The following is a 23,980-nucleotide window of genomic DNA, read 5'->3' as shown; positions in this document are numbered from 1 at the left end:
GAAAGTCCATAATGTGTGTCACTTACAGACACCTTGCTCACTCCCTCTTGGCTTAAGACGGCGAGGAGGGGTCTGACATCTCTCCACCTCCAGACGACCATCCAGCGCCGGCTGTCCAGGAGACCTCAGCGACACGAGGGCTGCAGGAGCACAGGCCCTTGCTCTCCGCTCGCGTTCCCCATCCTCAGGACCCACGAGAGGATGCAAAGGTAACCCTGCCTTTTTTTTTTTTTTTTTATGAATCATCTTTTAAAAAAGCATGACTTTCTGCTTCCTGTGCTCATTTCCCCAGTTTCTTTTCCGCCTTTTACAAATGGGGTGACCTCTGTGCATTAGTCATGAACTGAAATCTCCCTGCAGGCACCAACTGTACGCTGACTTTCTCCCCTGTCTCGGCATGAGGAGAGCCCTCCTGCACTGGGCGGCCGCAGCCGCGCTGCTCCTGGGATACTGGATTGCTCCGGGGGACACGGGATCGGGTAAGCCGGGCTTGGAGAGGTGGCCACAGGGGTGCTTCAAATGACTTCTATTTGATCCACTTCTTTTGGGATTTTTTGTGTGTGTCTCTTTTGCAACACAAGGTACAAAGAGCTGGCACAGATTTCTGAGTCTCTACAAACCCAGGTTTGCCTGTTGCAATGGGGGTCCATTCTTGGACTTCAGGATTAGTCTCGGATAGAAAAAAAAAATAACCATAAAGGGCTCCCTGTCAGCCGAATTGAGGATCTGGGCAGCTTCATTGTTCTTTCTGCTTTCAAAGCCAGCTTTGGTTTAAGTTAATGCTTACCTTCCTGTGGTGAGATAGTGTCCCCACGGTGTTTCCGAGAAAGACGAGGGCTTCCCCGAGACGAGCCTCCGGAGCCTCTGTGCTTGGGGTCCTCCTTCCCTCCCACGGCCGTGCCTTCTGAGAATGATTATGAGCATGAGCATCACCTTGCTGTCCGTCCTCAGAGCCTGGTTCTGGTGGAATTTCCAGAAATTTACTACCGGGCTGCGTGCTGAGGTTACCAGCTTTTTTACAGTGTCAGCAGAAGGCAGATGGGACATTCCAGCCCCCGCGGCCGGTGGGGCTGGTCTGGCACGAGCCGGCTCTGATTAGACTTTCTGGCTCGCGGGTGGCGCAGACGGGATCCCGGGACAGCATTTTAGGGGCATTTTTCTTCTGGACGGAACCCGGGCATCACCCCACGTTTGACCTTCTGATTCTGAGCCGGCCTCTTGCCCACATGGTCGGGAAGGGTCCCCCGTGACCCCCTTGGCTGCAGCCTTGGGGTTGCAAATGGGATTTCCAGCCGACGCAGCTTCAGAGGACCACGAGGAGCTGGAGGTGGGTCTCCCCCGGGCTGGGGCTGTTCTGGCACCGAGGTGATTTCCAAGCTCTGTGCAACGCCGGCTGGTCTCTTCTCACATCCTCGCACCGGACCATCTGTCTGCCTGCGACAGAGGCAGAAAGATGAGGGGTTCTGCTGTAATTTGAGCTCCCGTGTACCGGCCACGGCTTCCAAGTGGTTCCTTGAGATCCGTTTCTTATTCCTGACACCCCCGGCATGGAGTTGGATGGAGGAACATGTGATTTAGGATTCTGAACCCCTAGAAGCCCATCCACAGGCAGAAGCGGGCATCAGGATAGCCGACGGGTGGACAGAGGTGCCGACGGCGAGCACCCTCGTCGGAGCCTCTCTAGTAACTTCTTAGAAATCACAGAAGCTCGCTTTCTTTAGAAAATGCTTTTGTGGTTTGCTTGCAATTCTCTTTCCCCCGAGGCCATTAGAGGTGTGAATACTGTTGTGAACCAAGAACCGCGTCCCACGAGGGCACAGCCTGAGGACAGGTCCCCCCACTGCCCCCCACCCTGGGGTGTCCCCCATCATTAATTCATTGAGACTCAGCCAACCAGCGGTCACGGCCGTCAACGGGATGAGCAGGGGTCCCATAGATGCGCAGGGGCCCCTCCACCCAATGGACTGATTTCTAACCTGCGGTTTCAGACATGGTGACTCAATTTGCCTTTCAATACTATTTCCATCAGAGGCGGTTGTAGGTTTCTCACGGGGTGTGATGAGAATGCTCATTCGCCCAAAACGTGTCCCCGAATCGAGGGTGGGCTGGTGTCAAGTTAGGAAGGAGGGGAAGTGGGGAGGAGAGAGAGCTGCTGGGTGAGCAGAGGGACGGGGGCTCATGACAGGCTGAGGAATGATGGGGGAAGGCTGTCCCCCCAGCCACGCAGACCAGTCTTCACTCAACCCATGAGGCTGTTTCACTGACCAGCTGTGGGGCTGTGTGTGTGGGAACCGTGCTTCACGACCTCGGGGTGCGACACAGAGAAGAGGGCAACAGGCTGATAAGGAGCAAGGTGGGGGCAGAATGGAGGAAAGGGGACAATCAGGGATGGAGACAGATGCAGGGGAGCTGAGAGCCAGCCAGACCCCCGGGACTCAAGATAGAAGAAAGTTAATGGGAGGGCCCTGTATGCACTTCCCAACGCCCCGTATGTAAGCAAACATGGAGAGATGTTTGCAGCCGAGCCAGATGTTCACCCCAAATGGAAGGGGGATTCAGGCTTGGGTCAGGGCAGGAGGCGCGGACGGGAGAGGTGACAATTCCTGGTGGCCCTAAAAAGTATTCCTCACGGGGAGGCTTCCCTGTCTGTCGTCTGGGCGGTGCATTTTAAGCAGACGTCGAACTGGCTTGCAGGTGGGGAAGCTCGAGGTGACCCCTTGTGTGTGGGGTGATGGTGGGGTCTAAACCTGGAAGGAAATTCTTGATATTTACGAGCTGCTTCTGCATATGGGAGACCCACAGTTTGCAAATCTGTTCATCTCCAGATTTCCCGCAAGCCTTTGTGTTTTTCTGAGGAAAAAAAAAAAAAAAAAAGAGGGTTACAGAATCAGAGGCAGCATTACAAAAGCCCCAGAGGTTTCACATCTGTCTGGATCCGTGAGAGGAGGAGGCGTCCATGACAGCAGCCACCATGTTGAAACCCTGCCCTGTGGGGTCCCCGCTGGTCGGGGTGAGAGGAGAATGTCACCGTTGGAAATGGGGAGAAATCCACAGAAGCTAATGAGAGACAGGAGAGGTGGATATGACTTTTTGGGTAACAGTTGTGTCGGGATGTAATTCACATACCATGTAATTCACCCATTTATAGCCTACAATTCAATACTTTTGAGTATATTCACGATATGTGCAACCACCACCACCACAGTCCATTTTAAGACATTTCCGTCACCCCAAAAGGAGACCCCGTACCCACCACCGGTCACTCCCACTCTTACACCTCTAGCCTCTGGCAACCACTAATCCACTTTCTGTCTCTGGATTTGCCTGTTCTGGACATTTCATGTCAATGGACCACACAGTGTGTGTCCTTTTGTGTCTGGCTTCTCTCCCTGAGCATCACGTGTTCAAGGCCCATCCATGTTGCAGCTATGTCAGTGCTTCACCCCAGTTCATGGCTGCGTAATATTCCACTGTATAGATGGACCACATTCTGTTTATCCAAAGACAGCACGTTTAGATTTTTGCCCAGATATGCTCAGATGGCATTGGCTCTGTGATCTGTGATCAGAAATCAAAAGAAAGCAGCAAAATTCATTTCAACCATTTTTTAGTGCAGACATCGCCAAGTCTAGAGCAAGAATAATTACTTCAAAAAGTGTCATAAAACGATGTTTTGCAATAAAAATTTTATTTTATTTTATTTTTATTATTTTGTTGTGTGTGAGGAAGATCAGCCCTGAGCTAACATCCGTGCCACTCCTCCTCTTTTTTTTGGTGAGGAAGACTGGCCCTGGGCTAACATCTGTGCCCATCTTCCTCTACTTTATGTGGGACACCACCACACCATGGCTTGACAAGTGGTGCCTCAGTGCACGCCCGGGATCTGAACCCGGGCCACCAGCAGTGGAGCACGTACACTTAACTGCTATGCCACAAGGCCGGCCCCTCAATAAAAATTTTAAAAAGCAAAATAAAATTGCTTATCTTTTAAAAATTATGGTAAAATACACACCACATAAAATTTACCACCTTAACCATTTTTAAGTGCACAGCTCAGTGGTGTTAAATGCATTCACATTGTGGTGCACCCATCCCCACCATCCGTCTCCAGAGCATTCTCATCTTCCCAAAATGAAACTCTGTCCACATTAAACGCTAACTCCCCATCCCCTCCCCAGCCTCTGGTACCCACCTCCTATTTTCCATGTCTATGAATCTGACTCCTCTAGGGACCCCCTATGCGTGGAATCACACAGTATTTGTCTTTAAAATTGCTTATCTTTGTAATGACATGACTGTCCCCCGCAGCGTTCCTGGGGTGGGTGAGGGGATCTTCACAAGGCTGGGGATTTTGGTGGAAATGGTGCACCAGGAATGCTAATATCTGACCGACCGAGGGCCCAGGAGGGCAGGCGATGCCTGGAGAGATAGGAGTGTTTCTGACGCTGTTGAAAAAATACGATCAAAACCCAAATCTCTCGTCAACCCAGAAGTCTTCTCCACAAAAGTGGAAGAGAGAGAGAAATAATTTTGTTACTGAAGAATCACTAAACCAAAATTTGGTGTGCATCTCTTGCAGTCTGCCAAAGAGATGGCAAAGCCAGACACCCTTTTACGGAGTTAAGTGGATACAGCCCATCACACACACATTCTCAAGATAAACAGTCAATAGTTCTCAGGTGGGAGGACTTTCCTCCCTAAATTCACCCGGTAATTGGGGTGACCATCTGCGTCAGACAATGGGCTTTATCCACAGGAAAAATAAACTTCTGTCTTTATGACAGGAGGTGGTTCTACACTTGAAGCCAGACTCTCCCCCTCGCACAGAAACTAGAAGACAGGGGCACCGCCTCCTTTGATATTTGCATTTCAAAGAGTTGGTTCCCAGGTCCTTGAGAAAAACACTCCTGGGTCCCAAATCTGTCAAAAACTCATTAAGTTTTAAAAGGATTTACACATATTTCAAAGACATGTAGAAAGATCTTACAAGTTTTATAAAGTAAATGCTCTAAGAAAGGTGAGGGAAGGCATCTCCTACTTTGTTTTCAACAGAGAGAATTAAGTCTCTTATTTTTAAGGCACAGAACAGGCGTGAGGCAAAAATGGGTGAGTAACTGTCTCTGTTTTGCAAACGGCACCTGATCCCTTGCAAATGGCTTGCTTGTCTTGAACCTGCTTTAAGGTCCAACTGCAAGAAAAATCCACCTCAGTAGCAACATTGTGCTACCTGAAAATGTTTTATAGGATCAGTGGGAAGCCTTCCATGTCTCCCGTCCCATCCATCTCAGAGAATTCTTGTCCACATCCTTGTGGTGAGGACCCCATCACACCCCTCACCCAGGCTCTGTGGGAATGTGTGTAAATCCTTTTAAAAGTTAATGAGTTTTTGACAGAGTTTTTCACATCATGGACCATTAGCAAAGAAGCAACAGAGACGAGTGACTTTCTTCTCTTTCTCCTGGTCGAGTCTGAGGATTTGCCTTCTGTGCCTGCGGCTGACTCATCGTGTGGGGGAGACACCGAACCACAAAAACAGTTCTGCTTTCCTGCTGGAAAACTAGGGTGTCTGACTTTATCAATCAGACATTTCCACGGGAGGAGGACCAAAGATCTGACACAATATTCGCTGAGGACTGAGCTGTAAACCTCCCTCCCATTCCAGAGCCAGGAAGGTGTTCCCCACAGGAAGTGGACCCAATTTCCTCTTCTGAAGGTCGGGATTTCCAGAAGCTAGAACATCCTCCTCGATGCTTCTCTCCTCTTCGGGAGGCCAGGGATCAATGTGAAGAATATCTGTTTGTGGTCAGTTACGTCAAAAATGATTGCTGGCATAGAGCAGAAGTGTTCCGTACACCTTAGGCATAGAGAAGGACTTCCTTAACAACGCAAAGGATGTTGACATTCCTCATTCTACCCTTGATTTTCAGAAGTTGAGACAGACCCAGATTCCCATCATGGGGTCTTTCACAGAGAGTTCAATTTCTCCTTTATCTTCCTTTCCCTCCCAATTCAGCACATCTCTTCTGAATATTTTTCTATGTGCTCAGGGCAAGGTGCGTCACTCAAGTGTTAGAACCAACCAGATTGGAAAAGAAGTCTACATCAAGGAGACTAGCTGAGAACAGTATAAAGAGGACTTCTTGGGGTCTCAACTAATTGCAATCAGATTGCCAAAATGCAGAGAATTGAGACACTGAATACACGAACAATGACCAGACCATCTACAAGAATAGAACTCTGACCCACAACCCAGGAAACCAACCCCTTGACCAATAGCTGACAACTTCCCTAACTTCTATCCCTGCTTCCAACTTAGGACCAACCAGAGAAAGTCAAAATTCTCCTCTAACCAATCACAAGGGACGTCATGCTTCTAGTTGGCCAACCCCAGCTTCCCTTGGGCCAACAGCCTCCATCAGGGCACCCCTGAGCCTTCCTTTCTGTCCCACCAAGAAGCTCTCCCACTTCCCCTGCCTGCCATTGAGTCTCTGCCAAACACAAGTGATGGTAGCCAACTCTGTTGCTATAGCCATCTCTGAATTAATAGTCTCTGCTTTTTCTCATTTGGGTTTTTGGGTCTCATTTGATTTTTCTCATTCTTCATTTCATTTCCACAGTGGAGATAGTCACTGGTGAGTGTGATCAGAAAAGGGAAAGAGAATATTGGTTGGAGATCTTGAGAGAGGCGTTAGTGAACTATAAGGTGGGTTTTGGAAAATGAGTTGAATTTGGATTGTTGAGGGGCCATGACAGGTGAACAAGGTTAATACTGGACCCTGAAATTGGATGTGATCTCATGCATGTTCAGCAGGCCAAGCCATCCAGCCCTGAGACCTCCCAGAGGGGCTGAGCCAACAGAGCTGGAGCAAGGACGTGTGTTTGCCTCCTACCGCAGGGGATGGGGGCTGGACCCAGAACTGAATGTAGAATGTGAGTCCTTGACCCAGGGACGCCCAGCCCCTCCTTCTCAGCATCTGTGAACATGTGTCTGTTCACCTCCTGCTGACTCACAACCTGGTGGGTCTTAGAAATGTGTCCATCCATCGATCCATCCATCCATCCATCCATCCATCCATCCATCCATCCTTTCATCCATCCATCAGTCCATCTATCCATCAACCCATCCATCCATCTGTCCATCCATCCATCCCTCCCTCCGTCCCTCCATCCATCCATCCATCCATCCATCCCTCCATCCATCTCTGTCTATATCTATCTATCTATCTATCTATCTATCTATCTATCTATCTATCTATCTTTCTGTCTATCTATGTGTCTATGTATCTATGTGTCTATCTATCCATTTATCCAACCATCAATAATCTATCTATATATCTATCCACCTACCTATCTATCATCTATCTATCAATCCACCCATCCATCCATCCACCAATCATTTATCTATTATATCTATCTATCTATCTATCTATCTATCTATCTATCTATCTATCTATCTCTCTCTCTCTCTCTATCTATCTATCTATCTATCTATCTATCTATCTATCTATCTATCTATCTATCTATCCTGATACTTCCACTTCTAAGCCAACACCACAGAGTTCATTCTAGTCTCCATATTTCCAAATTTGCAACTCCCTTCTCAGACAGCTGGAAACCCACCTCTCATTGTCCACAGTATCACCACATATTTGCTGAATCCTAGAAAAACCTGTTCACTACTTTGAGCATGGCTAACCCAGACGTCTGCAAAAATCAAAGCTACTAAATCCTTAGTAATTTTTAAGGGAAAGACTGAAGGACTTCTCTGCCCTTGAGCTATTCCTCAAGTTGTCGTGTGTGGTGTTCTGAGTAAGACAGTGAGTTTGGTGGACAGGGAACAGTGTCCTGTGCCTCTCCATGTGCCCACAAAAGATGGTGTCATGGGACAAACAGCTGCCACTCAATATCGGCTCCTCACACTAATTGCTAGTCATTACCTCTTGCAAACATGAGAAGAAAGGAAGCTATAATCTTGCTGCTGACTGTGTCTCTCAGGGTAGTTGACGTGACCTACCTCTGCATATCCTGTAGCTCTTACTGATATAATTAGTAACTGGCTTGTCTGTGAACATCTTGGTTTCATCTGTCCCTTTAAAGCACTATGCTATTCTTATGACAGGCGTGCCGACATCATTCTACAAATTCCAAATTCTTTTCAACATTGCCTCAAACCATCCTCTATTTGTCTTTTCTGACCCAGGAGGACCGTTGCACCTTCAGATCATCAACTTTAACTTCGAAACTGTGCAGGTTACGTGGAATGCAAGTGGATACTCTGGGACTAATTTGACTTTCCTCTACAAGTAAGTGCCCTCGGGAAGGGGGAACCCTGCCCTGTGCTCACGTATTTCTTCTTGTGACACATCAGCAATTGGGAGGGCAGGAAGTGAAGGTGTGAAGAGTCAAAATGTGCAAGTGTGAATGTGTGTGTTCTGTTTAACCCTCAGTCCTCACCACAACCCCAAACCACAGTTCCGCAAATCTTCTAACCGAGCGATGACCGAGTCACACTCGAAACCACCTAGATTCTTAGCAGGACGTTCGCAGAGTGCCTTCTTCACCCGGGGCCGTCAGCAGCGTCTCAGTGTCTGTCTGTTACTGGAGCTCAATGGCCTCCAAATATTATCTGCTAGGCTGTCATGGCCAAGATTCACATGCTGAGACTTAGCACATCAAGTCACCAGGGGCCACCTTCCAAAAACGTGTCTCCCTCTTCTGGGCTTATTTGTCCTGCCTTACACCCTCAAAGTCATGAGACTAGATGTCGGAGGAAGGGTTGTTCCAGTGAATTTCGTCTCTATTCTGTGAACCGGAGTGTGTGATGTGTGGTCGATTCTTTGCAGGTTGATCACACTTGAGATAAATGAGAAAGCGTACAGAAGAGGGAAATTTTGTGATGAATTTGTTTGTAAGATAAGACTCACTGAAGAAAAACAGTGCTGGATTTTCTGGGTGGCCACACACATAAGTCAGTGGAGTTTTCTGAGCATCCGTTTCTTCATTCTTAAAGGGGATAATTCTTGATCCAGGCTCTGCTTGGGTTTGAGGTCTTAAGGATGGAACATAAGCTGGTCTCAGGCTGGGTACTATGCTTCTTCTTAATATTGTAGGGTACCATCAGAGAGATACCCAATCTTGGTACAGCCCTATTAAAGGGCTTCCTCAAATCAGGGGCTTGTTTACTCTACAGGTCAAACTGCCCTTGGATTAGTGTCATGGGGAAGCCATGACACAGACCACCAGCTGGGCAGCCTACAACCAGAGGAATTCACCCTCCCCCCATTCTGGAGACCACACGTCTGAGATGAAGGGGTCTCAGGGCCGCGCTCCCTCCAGAGGCTCCAGGGGAGGGTCCTTCCTGCCTCTTCCAGCGTCTGGGGCTCCAGGCGTCCCTGGGCTGGTGGCCGCCTCCCTCCATCTCTGCCTCCGTCTCCACGTGGCTTCTCCTCTGTGTCTGTGTCTCCTCTTCTGTCTCTGGTGAGGACACTGTCATTGGATTTAGGGCCACCCTCCTCCAGGATGACCTCATCTCCATCCTTCACTTAATCACATCTGCAAAGACCCTGTTTCCACATAAGGTCCATTCACAGGTACCAGATATTAGTTCATGGACCTGCCTTTTGGAGGGTCGCAATTCGACCTGCTACAAAAGCCATTCAAGGGGTTTAAATATTTGAGAGAGGGGATCGTTTCTGTTTGGACAGGTCTTGCTGTAGCTGTGAGGGGGGATCACTGAAGTGAGTCAAGAAGTTACCCAAGGTGAGTCCATGGCAGAGACGTGGAGCAAAGGAATGACCAGTAGACGTGTCAAAATCTTATTTCCAAAGATGCTCTATGGCTGAATGGTGCTCTTTTTTAACCACAGATTAAGAAGCAACGAGATGTACGGCCAATGCCCCAACTACATTCTTCAACAAGGTCGTACGGCTGGGTGCCTGCTGGAGGCAGAAGATGATGGAATTCTCTATTTTTCCATCCGGAATGGAACACAGCCTCTTCTGACCAAGAGTCAATGGATCAGCTCTTACTGTAAGTGCCAAGAAGAGAGCTCACTGTTCATTTGCCTCTCGAGCTGAATATCCCTTCCCTGCCCCAACATGAAAGAGACCTCCCTTCTAGAAAGTTCCATCTGGACACACACTGGGCAGGAATGCATCTACACTGGGTGGGTGAGACCAGATGGCGCCATGAAGGTTGTGCTTTGAGAGAATGAGCCAAAGACGCAACATGATGCTCTTCTCACCAACAGAGGAAGAGAGGAACACCCTCTTACCTTCCCCCCATGCTCCCGTTGGTTTGTCTCAAGTGCCATGAGGGTGGGCTGTCCGTCTTGGGTCAGGAAACACCACACACATGTAGTGAAACCCTCTCTCCAAAACGTGTTCTTTATTCTAGATTTCTGTAAGGTAGTGGTTCTTTTTTTTTTGTTTTTTGAGGGATGGGGTGTCACAGGTGCGTCTCAAAATCTGATGAGACCTATGGACTCTCTACTCATAAAATTAATCATAGACACTGTGTGAGCTGCCTAGGGCTGCCCCAACAAATTCCCAGAAACCACGGGGCTTAAAATAACAGACATGCATCCTCCCCCAGTCCTGGAGACCAGACGTCTGAGATGAAGGGGTCGCAGGGCCGCGCTCCCTCCACAGGCTCCAGGGGAGGGTCCTTCCTGCCTCTTCCAGCGTCTGGGGCTCCAGGCGTCCCTGGGCTGGTGGCCGCCTCCCTCCATCTCTGCCTCCGTCTCCACGTGGCTTCTCCTCTGTGTCTGTGTCTCCTCTTCTGTCCCTGATGAGGACACTGTCGTTGGATTTAGGGCCACCCTCATCCAGGACGACCTCATCCTCATCCTTCACTTAATCACATCTGCAAAGACCCTATTTCCAAACGCAGTCACATTCTGAGGTCCTGGAGGCTAGGACATCAATGTATCGTTTTTGGGGGACACAATTCTTCCCATAACAGATACACATGAATTTTTCACACAATTTCAAAGAGTTTCTTCCATGACACACCTACGAGCCCTTGGAGCTCTGTCTGAAACCTCTGCTATAGAAGTAAAATAAGGATACATAAACCCCAAATCCCATAAGGTATTAAAAAAGGGATTATATAGGCAGAAGAAAATGAATCCAAGCAAAGTGACCACTACAAGTTTAGAGACGTGGAATGTTCATCTTTGTCAAGGACGCGATCATTCTGCTGTTTCTCCTTCTTAGTGAAACCAGACTCCCCGAAAGATTTGAACTTCCAGTGGCATGAGGAGGCCGTGACAGTGACGTGTTCTGACCTGCCCCACAACGACCTCCTCTATGAAATCCAGTTCAAGAGCACCTTCGACACCGAGTGGCAGGTGAGTGGGGTGGCGTCTTCTCAGGACAAGGGTGAGCGACTCTCCTCAAGATGCTAGTTTTGGGGAGACACACAGAGATGGAGATATTGAGATTTGTTTTAACAAATTGCTCATGTGATTGTAGGACCTGGCCATTCTCAGGCCAGCAGGCTGGACACACGGGCGGGGTTTCTATGTTGCAGACTTGAGACCTAATTCCTTCTTCTCTGGGAAGCCCTAGTCTGTGCTCCCGGTACCTTCAATTGATTGCATGAGGCTCACCCACACTATGTAGTGACTTAAAGTCGGCTGATTATAAATGGCAATCACATTTACAACATACATTGACAGTGACGTCTAGACTGGTATTTGACCAAAGAAGTGGACACCAGGCGTGGCCAAGTTGACATAAAATTCGCCACCATCACGCCCTCTCATTGGGCAATTGCACCCTGGACCACCCACCTCTCTTTTATGCCCTTTAGATACACGGGAACACTTTCCGGCTCTGAGTGTAAGAGCACAGTCTATGGAATAAATAAAAATTATGTGACTATCAACGACCTGGGGCTCACAGCTGTCTTCCAATAGTTAAAGGTCTATCATGTAAACCAAGGATTAAGCTCTTCACAAGAGGAGAACTGAGGTCAATGGGGAAAATCTGCAGAGAGCTGGTGGAATCACACGGAATGAGGTACAGCGAGATGCCCCTTCCTGGAAGTGCTCAGTGAGAGTCCAAAGTTGGTTGGAGGAGCTCTCCTAAAGGCTAGGGTCTAGGACTGGAGAAGTTATTAGACTACCAGAGCATTGAGCTCCCCTCCAACCCCAGCAGTAGACGATTCCACAATGCTGGGCGGGCACCGTGTGCATTGAGCTCTGGAGACTGAGATTAGGAGGTCGACCAGAAGGACTGTATCTCATGGCGCCATCCAGGGAGGAGACGGAGAGAAGGCAGCTGAGTCTCCTGGAGCATCTCAGCCCAGGATCCTTGATGTCTGCTGTGCCTACGAGTGTCAGAAGGGGCTGCCTTCAGCTTCCCTTCAGGATATATTTGTTGAGTGACTACTACATGCCAGACACTGAGCAGATAATAATAGTCGCTCGGAACAACGTGGGGATGAAAAGCGGTCACACTGAAAAGCATTGAGCACAGTGTTGAGTAAGCGCCCAGTCAACGTTCACTCTTACTAGGGGGTGGTTGATCTCCATTCACTGGCGTCCAGACCAGACACATCTGTAGACACAATGAGGTGATCCCTCACGGAGCTTCCATTCTGTCGGAGGAGATGAGCCATAAACAGATACGTATGCAGTGGGTGAGCACCGTGAAGAAAGGAGATGGACATGATGGAGGATGGGGGCGGGGGCTCTGAAGAGCTAGCACTCTATGGATCAGGAGAAACAAAACCCACCCACATGTTGAGCTCACTGTGTGACAGTCACTCACACCAGCTGAGTCCAACCGGACACAAGACTCAGGTGTTTGGTTCCAAGCTTAGTTTGCAGGTGTCGGTCACATCACCCAACAGAGACATGGGCTCCATAATCTCTCCTTGAAATTAGATGGTGCATCTAATTACCCTTCACGGATATATTACCCTTCACGGATATATTACCCTTCACGGCTATACAACTGCGTGACATTCCTGGTGTGCTATAACAAAGTGCCACAAAACGAGGAACTTAACACAACAGAGATGTGTTCTCTCCCAGTTCTGGAGACAGAAATCAAAAGTCAAGGAGTCAGCAGGGTTGGTTCCTTCTGGAGGCTCCAGGGGACAACCCATTCCACGCCTCTCTCTCATCTTCTGGTGGCTTCTAGAAATCATTGGTGTTCCTTGGCTTGTGACCACATTGCTCCATCCAAGCTTTGCCTTCACGTTCACACGACCTTCTCGTCCACGTGTCTGTGTCTTCACGTGATGTTCTCCTCTCTGTGTTTGTCTGTATCCATGTCACCTCTGCTCTTCTCGTAAGGACACCTGTCATTAGGTTACTGGTCCACTCTAATGACCTCACTTTAACCTGATCACATCTGCAAAGACTGTTTCTGCAAATAAGTTCATGTTCACAGGTACAAGGGGCTAGGATTTCAACATATCTTTACTGGGGGACACAATTCAACCCCTAACAATGACCCAGCAACAGGCCAATGGCTCTTCTGTCATTGTGATTTTTCAAAGACAGCATCTCAGGGATCCAAGAGGAAAACCACATGTTTGACCTGCAATTTCTGAGCATCTGGTGTCGAGTGCCGTGTTTATTTGTGATTATATTTCTGTTCCTGAGCAAAATCGTTGAGATACTGTTTGGCTGCATTTCCTGACACGGTGCTTCATTTATGCAAGATGAACGCTGAGGTCCGGTAACAGCGGGGCTCAGAGAAGAGAAACGAGGAAGGTCCAGAGTTGAGCTAACAGGGCAACCAGAAGAAGATATTCCGCTTTTCCGTTGTCTCTCCCAGCTGTGCACTCACGTATCTCCAGACCCACAAACATTTGCGTTTTCCTGGAGCGTGTCTCCTGGACAGCTGAGCGGGCGTTCGAGTCTTGGGGTATAACTTAGGGCAGACGTGCATGTTCCAGCCACAGGAATATATACGGTTGACTGGTTTGCACTATCATTTGATGTGCAAACTTGACCGCTGATCCGAGGAGGGCGAAGAAAAAGGAGAGAGGATTTTAGCAAAATTGATGCTCTAGAGTGAGATGTCCAGAGAGCGAGTGAGGGCTGAGGCATTGGCAGAGGGACACACCCTAAAATTTGGAAAAGATTCCATAAGATAAAGTTGTGTCGCTTAATGATGGGGACTCTTTCTGAGAAAGGCACCGTTAGGTGATTTTGTCATTGTGCAAGCATCACACAGTGGACTTACACACAGCTGGATGGTACAGCCTCCTACACATCTAGGCTGTATGGTGCTAACCACGTGGGACCACTGTCATCTACGTGACCCATTGTTGACTGAGACCTCGTTATGTGGCGCACGACTGTACAGCGATAAGAGGAAAAATGAGGGTAAAGTACCATCGTGAGGCAGGCGTATTCACAGAAGCAGGGGGGGACCTATCACAAAAGGGAAAGACTCACGTACGGCGGGACCTGGTGAAGTGGAATCAGCCCCACTGCTCATCCAAGAGGTGCAAATGAACGCGATACCCGGACACTGGGGTATCCTGAACAGAGTGCAAATAGCAAAGCGCGATGCTGTTCCTTGGTGTGGAGCATCCACGAGCTTCAGGAGCTCACCCACGGCCCTAGTTCTGAGCTAGCGACTCCCCTTTGAGAAATTGACCCTCAGGAAATAGAAACGTGGATGAGGTCTTACGCACAAAGAACTCTGTTGAAGCATCATCTGAATTAAATACAAAGCCCATCGGGTCATCTATATGCCATACAATAGAATAGTCAAATAAATTGTGGTACATCTATCCAGCAAAATACTTCAGAGCCGTCAAAAGGCAGTTTCTGGCTTTTGTAAAAAAATTATTTTATTGAAGACATATTGGCTTATAAGACTGTGAAGTTTCAGGTGTACGTCATTATTTATCAGTTTCTGTGTAGACTGCATCGGGCTCATCACCAACAGTCTAATTTTTATCCGTGACCATACATATGTGCCCTTTATCCCTTTTTCCCTCTCCAACCCCATTCCCCTCTGGTAACCACCAATCCATTCTCTCCACCCATGTGTTGGTTTATCTTCCACATATGAGTGAAATCATGCCCTGTTTGTCTTGCTCTTTCTGGCTTATTTCACTTAACATCATAGCCTCAAGGTCCAGCCATTTTGTTGCAAATGACAAGATTTTGTCTTTTTTATGGCTGAGTAGTGTTCCGTTGTACATATATCCCACATCTTCTTTATCCATTCATCCATCCGTGGAGGGGCACTTGGGTTGCTTCCACATCTCGGCTATAGTGAATAATGCTGCAGTGAACACAGGGGTGCATAGATCTCTTTGTATTGTTGATTTCATGTTCTTTGGAAAAATACCCAGTCGTGGGGCAGCTAGATCGCATGGTATTTCTGTTTTGAATTTTTTGAGAAATTTCCATACTGTTTTCCATAGTGGCTACACCAGTTTGCATTCGTTCGTTTTTTAGAAGAATCTTTAGTGATAAGAAGCAGGACATCCAATAAAACATCATGCTGTACGAATGCCCCTGGACGGAAAGAAATAATACCAATTTGTCAATGCTGATTGGGTCTTGGAGCTAGAATAAGGAAGGTTTTTAAGTTTCTTATTTTCCTTTTGTGCGTACGTGTCTGTGTGTTTTCTAAAGTCTCAAAAGTAAGCATGCGTGACTTTTATAGTCATAAAAGTTATGGCCTTTTTTTCAGTTATTTCATTGAGGTCATCATGGCTTATAACGTTGTGTAATTCCAGGTGCACATCTACATAGTGATGGATAAAAATCAGACTATTAGGGTGAGCACAACGCAGTCCGCACACGCCTTTTTTTAAAGGAAGGACCGTCACTAAGTAATTCTTCGAAAGCGTCTGTACTCGTATTCGTTACAAAGGATGCTTTTGTCCTCGGAGGGCGGAGGGGTGGCTGCATCTGCATCCGCCCCTGTTGGTTGGGGGATAACGATCTGGGCAGACACAGGGTGTAAGTGCCTGAAAGCAGGAATCTCGTGACCCTCGGGGTGAAGACCAAGAGTCTCGGTCGAGTCCCCGATCGCCGTGTTTGCTTTCTTCTCCAGTCCGAGGAGGGGACCACCTGCAACGTCACCATAGTGGGCGTGGATGCCGACAAATGCTACTTCTTCCGGGCCCGGGTGAAGACCATGGAGTCCACCTACGGCTCCGACACGTACCCCAGCGACTGGTCAGAGGTGGCCCACCAGCAGAGGGGCGAACGCCGAGGTACGGAGCACCACTGCACGGGCAGGGGCCGGGGCCCCGTCTTTGGGGGAGGCTGGAATGGGGACCCCGAACACGCGGATGAGCTCCCTGCCGTCTCCTGAGGGCACGTGAAAGATCCCGCGTCTGGTTCGCTCTCCAGGCTGCCTTGCTCACGGGGGACCTTTCATTCCTTATGTCTGATAACTCAGCACCAATAGTAACAGGGACCGTCTCTGAATGTTGCCACATGTAGAGCTACAGGTAGAGAGATGATACAGACAGATAAACGATGGGTGACACAAATAAACTAATAGACAGCAGATAGATGACAGATGATACATCTATAGGTAAATAGATACACAGATAGACAGATGATGGTTACATAGACCGATGATAGATAGATAGATGATAGGTAGATAGATGGATAGATAGATAGATAGATAGATAGATAGATAGATAGATTGATAGACAGACAGATAGATATAGATGATAGGTAGATAGATGATGGATGGATGATAGATAAACAGATTAGATAGATAGATAGATGATAGATAAATGATAGATTGATGATAGATAAATGACAGACAAACTAGATGATTCATAGATATTAGATAAATGATAGATGGATAGATAGATAGGTGATAGATGATTGATAGTTGATATAGATAGATGGATAGATAGGTGGATTGATAGATGATAGATAGATAGATAGATAGATAGATAGATAGATAGATAGATAGATAGACAGATTGATAAATGCATAGATAGATAGATGATAGTGATAGATGGATGAATAGATGTATGTATGGATGGATAGATAGATGTTATGGAGATAGACAGATGATACATTAGATGGATAGATAGACAGATGATAGGTAGATAGATAACAGAGATGAATGGATAGATGGATGGATGGATAGATGGACGATACGGAGATAGATAAAGAGAGGTGATACATTATACATAAGATAGATAGATAGATGAGATATAGATAGATATGTAGATGATAGATATTAGATAGATGATAGATACATGATAGATAGATGATAGATAGATTAGATGGATAAGTAGATAGAGAGATGATGATGATGATAGATAGATAGATAGATAGATAGATAGATAGATAGATAGATATAGACAGATAATAGACAGATAGACAGATGGATGGATAGATGGATGGATAGATAGACAGATAGATAGATAGATAGATAGATAGATAGATAGATAGATAGATAGATAGAGAGATGGATAGATGGATGGATAGATAGATGGCTAGATAGACAGACAGACAGAAAGACAGACAGACAGACAGACAGACAGACAGACAGATAGATAGATAGATAGATAGATAGATAGATAGATAGATAGATGGATAGATGGATGGATAGATAGATGGATAGATAGACAGACAGACAGACAGACAGACAGATAGATAGATAGATAGATAGATAGATAGATAGATATAGATCATAGATGATAGGTAGATAGAAAGATAGATAATAGATAGACAGATAGTGGTCAAAAGCAGTCCCCATGCCGTCCACCGCCCCTGACCACACAGGCTCCGAGGGCCGTGAGCTGAGCCTACGCCCCCCTGCGTGGCCGCCCCACACGTGCCCGTCCGCAGACACCGCCTCCCTTTCCGGGATATTTCCCACCGACATCGACACTTACCGACAGTGACACGTATTAAGGAAGAACAGACGTGGGGTGGGCCGCGATGTAGCGTCTCCTTGACGACTTACAGCAGCCCTTCTGTTTCGCCTTAGACTCGTGCCAGGAGAGAAAGCTTTTCCCAAGGTTTATCTTAGTTTCCGGCTTGGTCGCCTTCCTGACGGTGTCCCTTCTCCTTCTGTCTTTGTGGAAACTCCAGAGGTAAGGACGACCCCCCCCGGTCTCGTCAGGCACCCGGGTGGAGGGCTTTGATTCCAGTGCGTCCGTGACGTGGAGACAAAGGAGAATCCCCGGGTGCGGCTCTAGCTGAGCATCACTGCCCCACCATGCTCACGTGGCCCACGGGACATTACAAGAAAGTCGAGAGGAAAATGCTGCCCAAGACGCAGGGCTACGTGGAGTCTTCCTGAGAAACACTCTCACGGGGACGGTAGAGCATATGAACAATTCCTGCCAGAGCCCAGGCATTCGGCTGTTCACGTCCGTGGAAGGTACTGATGCCCACGGTTGTGGGAGCCATCTCTGTTTCCAAGGAGGAGGTTTCCATGGTAACGGCTGGACCGATGCAGGAGGAAGAGGGCCCCCCATTCTGGAGGGCTCACGCTGGGTCCGAGCCGGCCCGAGTTGGACAACGTCAGAGGTGACCCACGCTGGGTCGATAACGGCACGAGGGCGCTTCATTTAGTTCCTGCCAATCGGCCGTGACCCCTCCGGTCTGGTCTCATCTCTCGTACCAGCTCAAATAGACGCCCCCCATCCGGTCCTCCACTAGGGGGGAGAGGAAGCAGTCAGACGAGGGTGTCGACGGGTGACATGGACGGTGCTTTTAACACGGAGCTCAAACCGCCCCCAAGGGAAACTGTGCGTGTCTGTGTCCTCCTCTCCTCTTCTCATCAGGACCCCAGTCCTATTGCCTTAAGATCACATTAGATTAGAACCTCTTAGATTCAGTGGCTGGGGGCCTGTGAATTAAACTGACCACAGACAGCTAAACAGGAGAAAAGGCAAAAGTTTCTGTAATTAATGTAATATTTTTACGTGCACGAGGGATTCACAGAAAGAAAGTGAAAACCCCAAGAGGCAGTTACTCTGGGGGGGCTTCTATACCATCTTAAAAAAGGGCGATAAATTGTGGGGAAGAGATTAGACAGAGGAAAGCGGGCGATGGACCTCTACGGGCGTAAATTGTGGGCAGGTGACTAGAAAGTGTATGACGGGAATTGACAGTAGATAAGGGCTGTCTGCTGCGTCATCTCGGTGCCACCTCCGCTGATAAGAGTCCTTCTTCTCTTCCGGGCCCGGGGGCTGGAGGTGGGGGCACCTTTGCGAATCGAAATTTATTTGCAAGAAGGGAAATTGATGCCTTGTTTTTAGGCAGATGGGGGAGGGCAGAGAGCTCCCGTGTCTGCCGTTTCTCAATTGCCCTCAGCTCCAAATCAGACCCCAAAGTGGCATATTCTGGCGTGGCTGATCCTGGTCACCTTCAGAGCCCACTTTTATGACTCATTTGACTTTAATTACCTCCCGAAAGGCCCAACCTGCAAATACAGTTACATTGGGGGTTAGGGCTTCAACCTATGAATCTTAGGGTTGAGGGGACACAATTCAATGTGTCTGTGTCCTCATCTCCTCTTCTTATAATACACTAGTCCTATTGCATTAGGATCATATTAGAATAGAACCTCTTATGTTCAGTCCCTGGGGGCCTGTGAATTAAACTGACCAAAGACAGATGAACAGGCAAAAAGGCATCTGTTTCTTTATTAATGTAACATTTTTATTATATCAACAAATGGAAATAACAATCTGCATGTAACATGAATCAGTATTGCACAGAAATGTGCTCTGTGCCCCTAACATCACACTCCTGGTGGGGGTTTTCTCATGGACACAGGGGACAGAATGCCTGGGGAGGTCAAGGAGTGCACACGCCTTGAAATTGAGGGCACCATTGCGCCCAGGCATCAAGTCTCTGAGGTCGAGATCTGCAAACATCCTCGGCCCCTTGTAGGGATCCGGGCCCTGTGCATGTCCCCAGCCTTGTCTCACTAGACTCTCCGTGTCCATTGCAGAGTGAAGAAAGTCCTCATGCCCAGCGTGCCCGACCCCAAATTCACCTTCCTCGGGCTGTTCGAGTCCCATCAAGGTAACTTCCAGGTAACTGTCATCCTCCTGAGTGCTCTCGACAGGCTGGCTTTGTCACGCTCTGACGTCTCCCCGATGCAGCGATCTCAAAACCCGCGCTTACCCCAACTGCCCCCTAAATGCCCGCGAGCCCCTTCTGAGGGGAAAGCAGCAGCTTTCCTTTACCTTCAGACGGAGACAGTCCAGGGGTCTCACAGGGGAGCTTATCTCAAAATTGGCTGGTGAGATCGGTGCCCCCGTGGGATTTTCCGGCCCAATCGCCTTCTGATCTCGTCAGGAAGTTGTGTTCCTAATGTGCTCCCTCTGCGGGGCTGAGAACTAACCGTAAACTTCCGCTTTCAAACGTTTCTGGTCGTTTATCATCCATTCGATAAGTGCTGCCGGGGGGCTGGGTGTGAGCCGGGGAGGAATTAGGGAGACGGGACCAGCCCTGCCCCCCGGAGCTCGCCAGACGCTGGACGCCCAGGTGTGGCTTTCGCAGCACCGTGGGATCAGAGTTGCGTTAGTGTCCCGGGGCTGCCACACACGGGGGGACTCGAAACCTCACAAATTTATCTGTTCCCAGTCCTGCAGCCCAGATATCTGAGAGGAAGGGGTCGCAGGGCCGCGCTCCCTCCGGAGGCTCCAGGGGAGGGTCCTTCCTGCCTCTTCCAGCTTCTGGGGCTCCAGGCGTCCCTGGGCTGGTGGCCGCCTCCCTCCATCTCTGCCTCCGTCTCCCCTTGGCTTCTCCTCTGTGTCTGTGTCTCCTCTTCTGTCTCTGATGAGGACACTGTCACTGGATTTAGGGCCACCCTCATCCAGGACGACCTCATCTCCACCCTTCACTTAATCACATCTGCAAAGACCCTGTTTCCTAATAAGGTCCGATCCCCAGGTCCTGGGGGTTAGGACTTGGGCATGTCTTTATTTTGGGAGGAGGGTGAGCCATTCAGTCTCCTACAGGAGCTTGGTGACTCTCAAAATGACTTAGCTGTAGGGGAAGAACAAAATGGGGAAAACACTTTCTTCTATCCTCTTAAGTTCAGTGCCTGAGACCTGTGAATTAGACGGACAACCAACAGATAGAAAAGACGAAATAACAGGAAAAAAGTTTTATTCCATCTTCACAAGAGTGCAGGTGCTCACAGAATAGAAGTGAAAATCCCAAAGAGATGATCAGACCCCCGGGGCTTATAGGCCATTTTAACAAAGAGTCATAAAGTGTGGAGAAGAGAGAATAAAGGAGAAGATGTGGGAATTTGACTAGGAAATGCACGATAAATCAGGGTTGCTCAGTAGGGTTTGTTTCTCAGACTCAAGTCCTGGCCCGTGATAAGGTTTTTCTCTGGAGTTAAGAGAAACAGGGGGCGCCTTTAGAAATGTGCATTTTCTTTACACAAGGGAAATTTATGCCCCGGTTTTAGGCAGAAAGAGGGAAGGCAGAGAATTCCTTCTGTGTTTGCTCTTCAGCCAGAAATAACCCTTATGTCAAAGTGAGTTATGTGAGGACGGGGCGTCCTGATCCCTTTGAGGGAGACGGAGGAGTGAGAGCAGAGTCTTTGGGACAAGGAAAGCTGCTGTGTTTCAGTACTTGGACACGAGGAAGGAGGAGGGAGGCTGGGCCGGGGAGGAGAGCCCCCGTGTCGGGATCGAGTCCCGAGGAGCCCCCTACTCCAGTGTGGGCTTAGTGTGAAGACGCCACACACGAGGCCTCTTCTGTTCCATTGAGAATTGTGTTCTGGTCCCAAGGAGGCTGCCCCGGTGCCAGGAGGCTCGCCCGGGGGCGTCTGTGGGGACGCTTCACCCGGGGGCCCTTGCACCGGCCCCCAGGGGCCTGCCACGCTGGCTTTCCTTGGTGCTGAGTCCCCATCTTCCATCCCTGCAGGAGTGGATCAAGGACACCCAGAACGTGGCCCACCTGAATAAGACGGAAGACGGGGAGCAGGAGTGTTTCCTGGAGGAGCCCCTGGTGGTGCAACCAGCCAAGGCAGAGGCCGAGCCGCCCGGCGTGATGCAGACGGGGGAGGAAGAGGTGGCCAGAGACCCCAGCCAGCTCCCTCGCCAGACTCCCCAAGGCGGCGAGGTCTTCTCTCTCGGGGACTTCACTTTTGTGATGACTGACAACTCTTATATGATGTTATGAGGGGGTGCAAACTCAAAATCCAACGTCAGGGTCTATGTTGATGCTATAGGACAGAGGGGAAAATCTCGGGGAGTCAGCACCAACATGAAGGGAACACTCTGGATGCTGGTGGCTGGGGTCACGAAAGATCCCAGCTGCCCCACTGATGCACCCCCTGTGTGAGGTTTCATGCCATTAACATCGCTTTTCAGGGGCTGAAGGCAGATTTATTGTTGGAGGGAGACAATGCGTTGGGGCTGTTTTGGCTCTCAGCTCCTATCTCTTCATGGTGATGTTTCCACACAAATCCTAAGGACGGCCAGGGTTCCCTGAGACCCCCTTCCCTCGTGCATGCCCCCCCAGTCCTGCCCACACACTCGGCTCTTTTCTTACGCAGCACATGGACCCAGCAAGCGAGGCGCGGTGCCCCTGGGCAGGAAATGAATCCTGCTTTACAAACGCCCACCGGCCACCCAGCTCTTATTCTGAAACGGGGACTCGCTTTGCAACAATGGGAGCATTTTCTGGGACCCTCGGTTTCCCTTCCTGAGTCTACACTCGCGACATTAGTCTGCATGAAGAGACGTTTAAATTCACAAACGGTCTCCTGAAGCCGTGCACCATTGAGTCTTTTCCCCTTTTTTTTCATCAAAATAAAGAGAAAAAAGAAAGAGCTGGCACAGAGCTCTTGCGACCCTTACGTAGGTTGTTGGTGTCTGTGTAGACGTGGAAATATTAGTGATTTTACCCCTCAGGCTTCACACAGGTGTCTCTAGATTATTGAGGTCTTGCTTCCTCGTGCTGATGCTGAGTTTACCTTTCATTTCTCTGCAGGGTGCACTAAATAAGCTTTGATCAAACACACTCGGAGTCCGAGCGCGTGTGTGTTTGGGGAAATATTAAATTAAATTACATTTTAAACTAAAAAAAAAAACCCTCCCTACCCAAAAACATCCTCCACAAACGTTGCACAGAAAGAAAACACTTATTATTAAAAGCGTCCCGCCTCGGGGGCAACCCTCTAAGAGTTGGCAGAGACAGAAAGAATCTCACCCCTTTTTAGAGCTGAGAATCCATTCTGCTCACATTCTTGAGAGAAAATTGCGAATTTTCCTGTACCTTCGGGATGCAGGATTAGTGATGTGGAGCCAGGACCTTCCTCGCATTTCAGAGCCGCTCCCGGGCCCTGGAGGAAGCCTGTGGGGTCAGCGCCATCCGCGGCGCGGGGAAGGAGGGTGGAGGCAGGGATCCCCCGGGCTCAGCTCTCTGAGGCCGATTCTCGGGGTGGCCGCACAGCCGGACCCGGGATCTCGTCTCTGGGCTTTTAGAACATGGTATTTCAGCCCATAGCTTCTTCCAGAATGCATTCTATCCTTGATTATGAATAATTAGAAAAACAATAACCGTGAGCCATGACTATAAATGCATTTTCAATGTGATCAGAACGCTTGTCAGCGACCTGAAGTATTTGCAAATGCCCTGTGGTTGGCAATTTCTCATTATTTCTGAACACAATATTTTAGCTGATGCATCGAGAACTCATTTTATAAGATTCGGGGACACAGACCTCCAATAACTGTGCCCTGCTCACTGCCTGGTGGGGGGCGGTCCCCAGCTCACCCTGGAGGGCACGTCCTTATGACCCCGTGTGTCCAGGCCTGACTTACACACGGCCGTGGGGTCCGCTGTGTCAAAAAGCTTCCATCTAAGGCATGAAATAGAGTCTGATGTACGTTCACCGGACAAAGTTATACCCCGAGGACCACGAGCCAAAACACAGAGAGCGACCCGCGTCCACGGGGAAGCCAATGACACGTGTCCCTTCTCCTGGGCACCTGCCGTCCGCTGATCTCGGCCGCGTCCCCCGATTCTGCACTG

General features: G+C 48.8%; 1 protein-coding gene across 2 annotated transcripts; it reads left to right on the top strand.

Annotated features, from left to right (window-relative positions):
• The first annotated feature begins 397 nt into the window (after positions 1 to 397).
• On the top strand, positions 398 to 22,123 carry LOC147911593 (cytokine receptor-like factor 2). Of its 2 annotated transcripts, none has more exons than XM_087427820.1 (8): positions 398 to 471; positions 8,190 to 8,303; positions 9,866 to 10,029; positions 11,217 to 11,350; positions 16,041 to 16,203; positions 17,952 to 18,057; positions 19,929 to 20,013; positions 21,866 to 22,123. In XM_087427820.1, exons 1-8 carry the CDS (start codon positions 398 to 400, stop codon positions 22,121 to 22,123), a joined length of 1,098 nt encoding a protein of 365 aa, XP_087283946.1. The 2 variants fall into 2 exon arrangements, with proteins under 2 accessions (XP_087283946.1, XP_087283947.1); XM_087427821.1 differs by having other exon boundaries at positions 398 to 479; positions 8,201 to 8,303.
• Positions 22,124 to 23,980: the final 1,857 nt, after the last annotated feature.

Source organism: Ceratotherium simum, chromosome Y (assembly GCF_057802395.1).
Source record: "Ceratotherium simum simum isolate JZ-2026a chromosome Y, ASM5780239v1, whole genome shotgun sequence".
Lineage (NCBI taxonomy): Eukaryota > Metazoa > Chordata > Mammalia > Perissodactyla > Rhinocerotidae > Ceratotherium > Ceratotherium simum.
The sequence above is the reverse complement of the archived record's forward strand: the minus strand, read 5'-3'. Positions and strand labels throughout refer to the sequence as shown.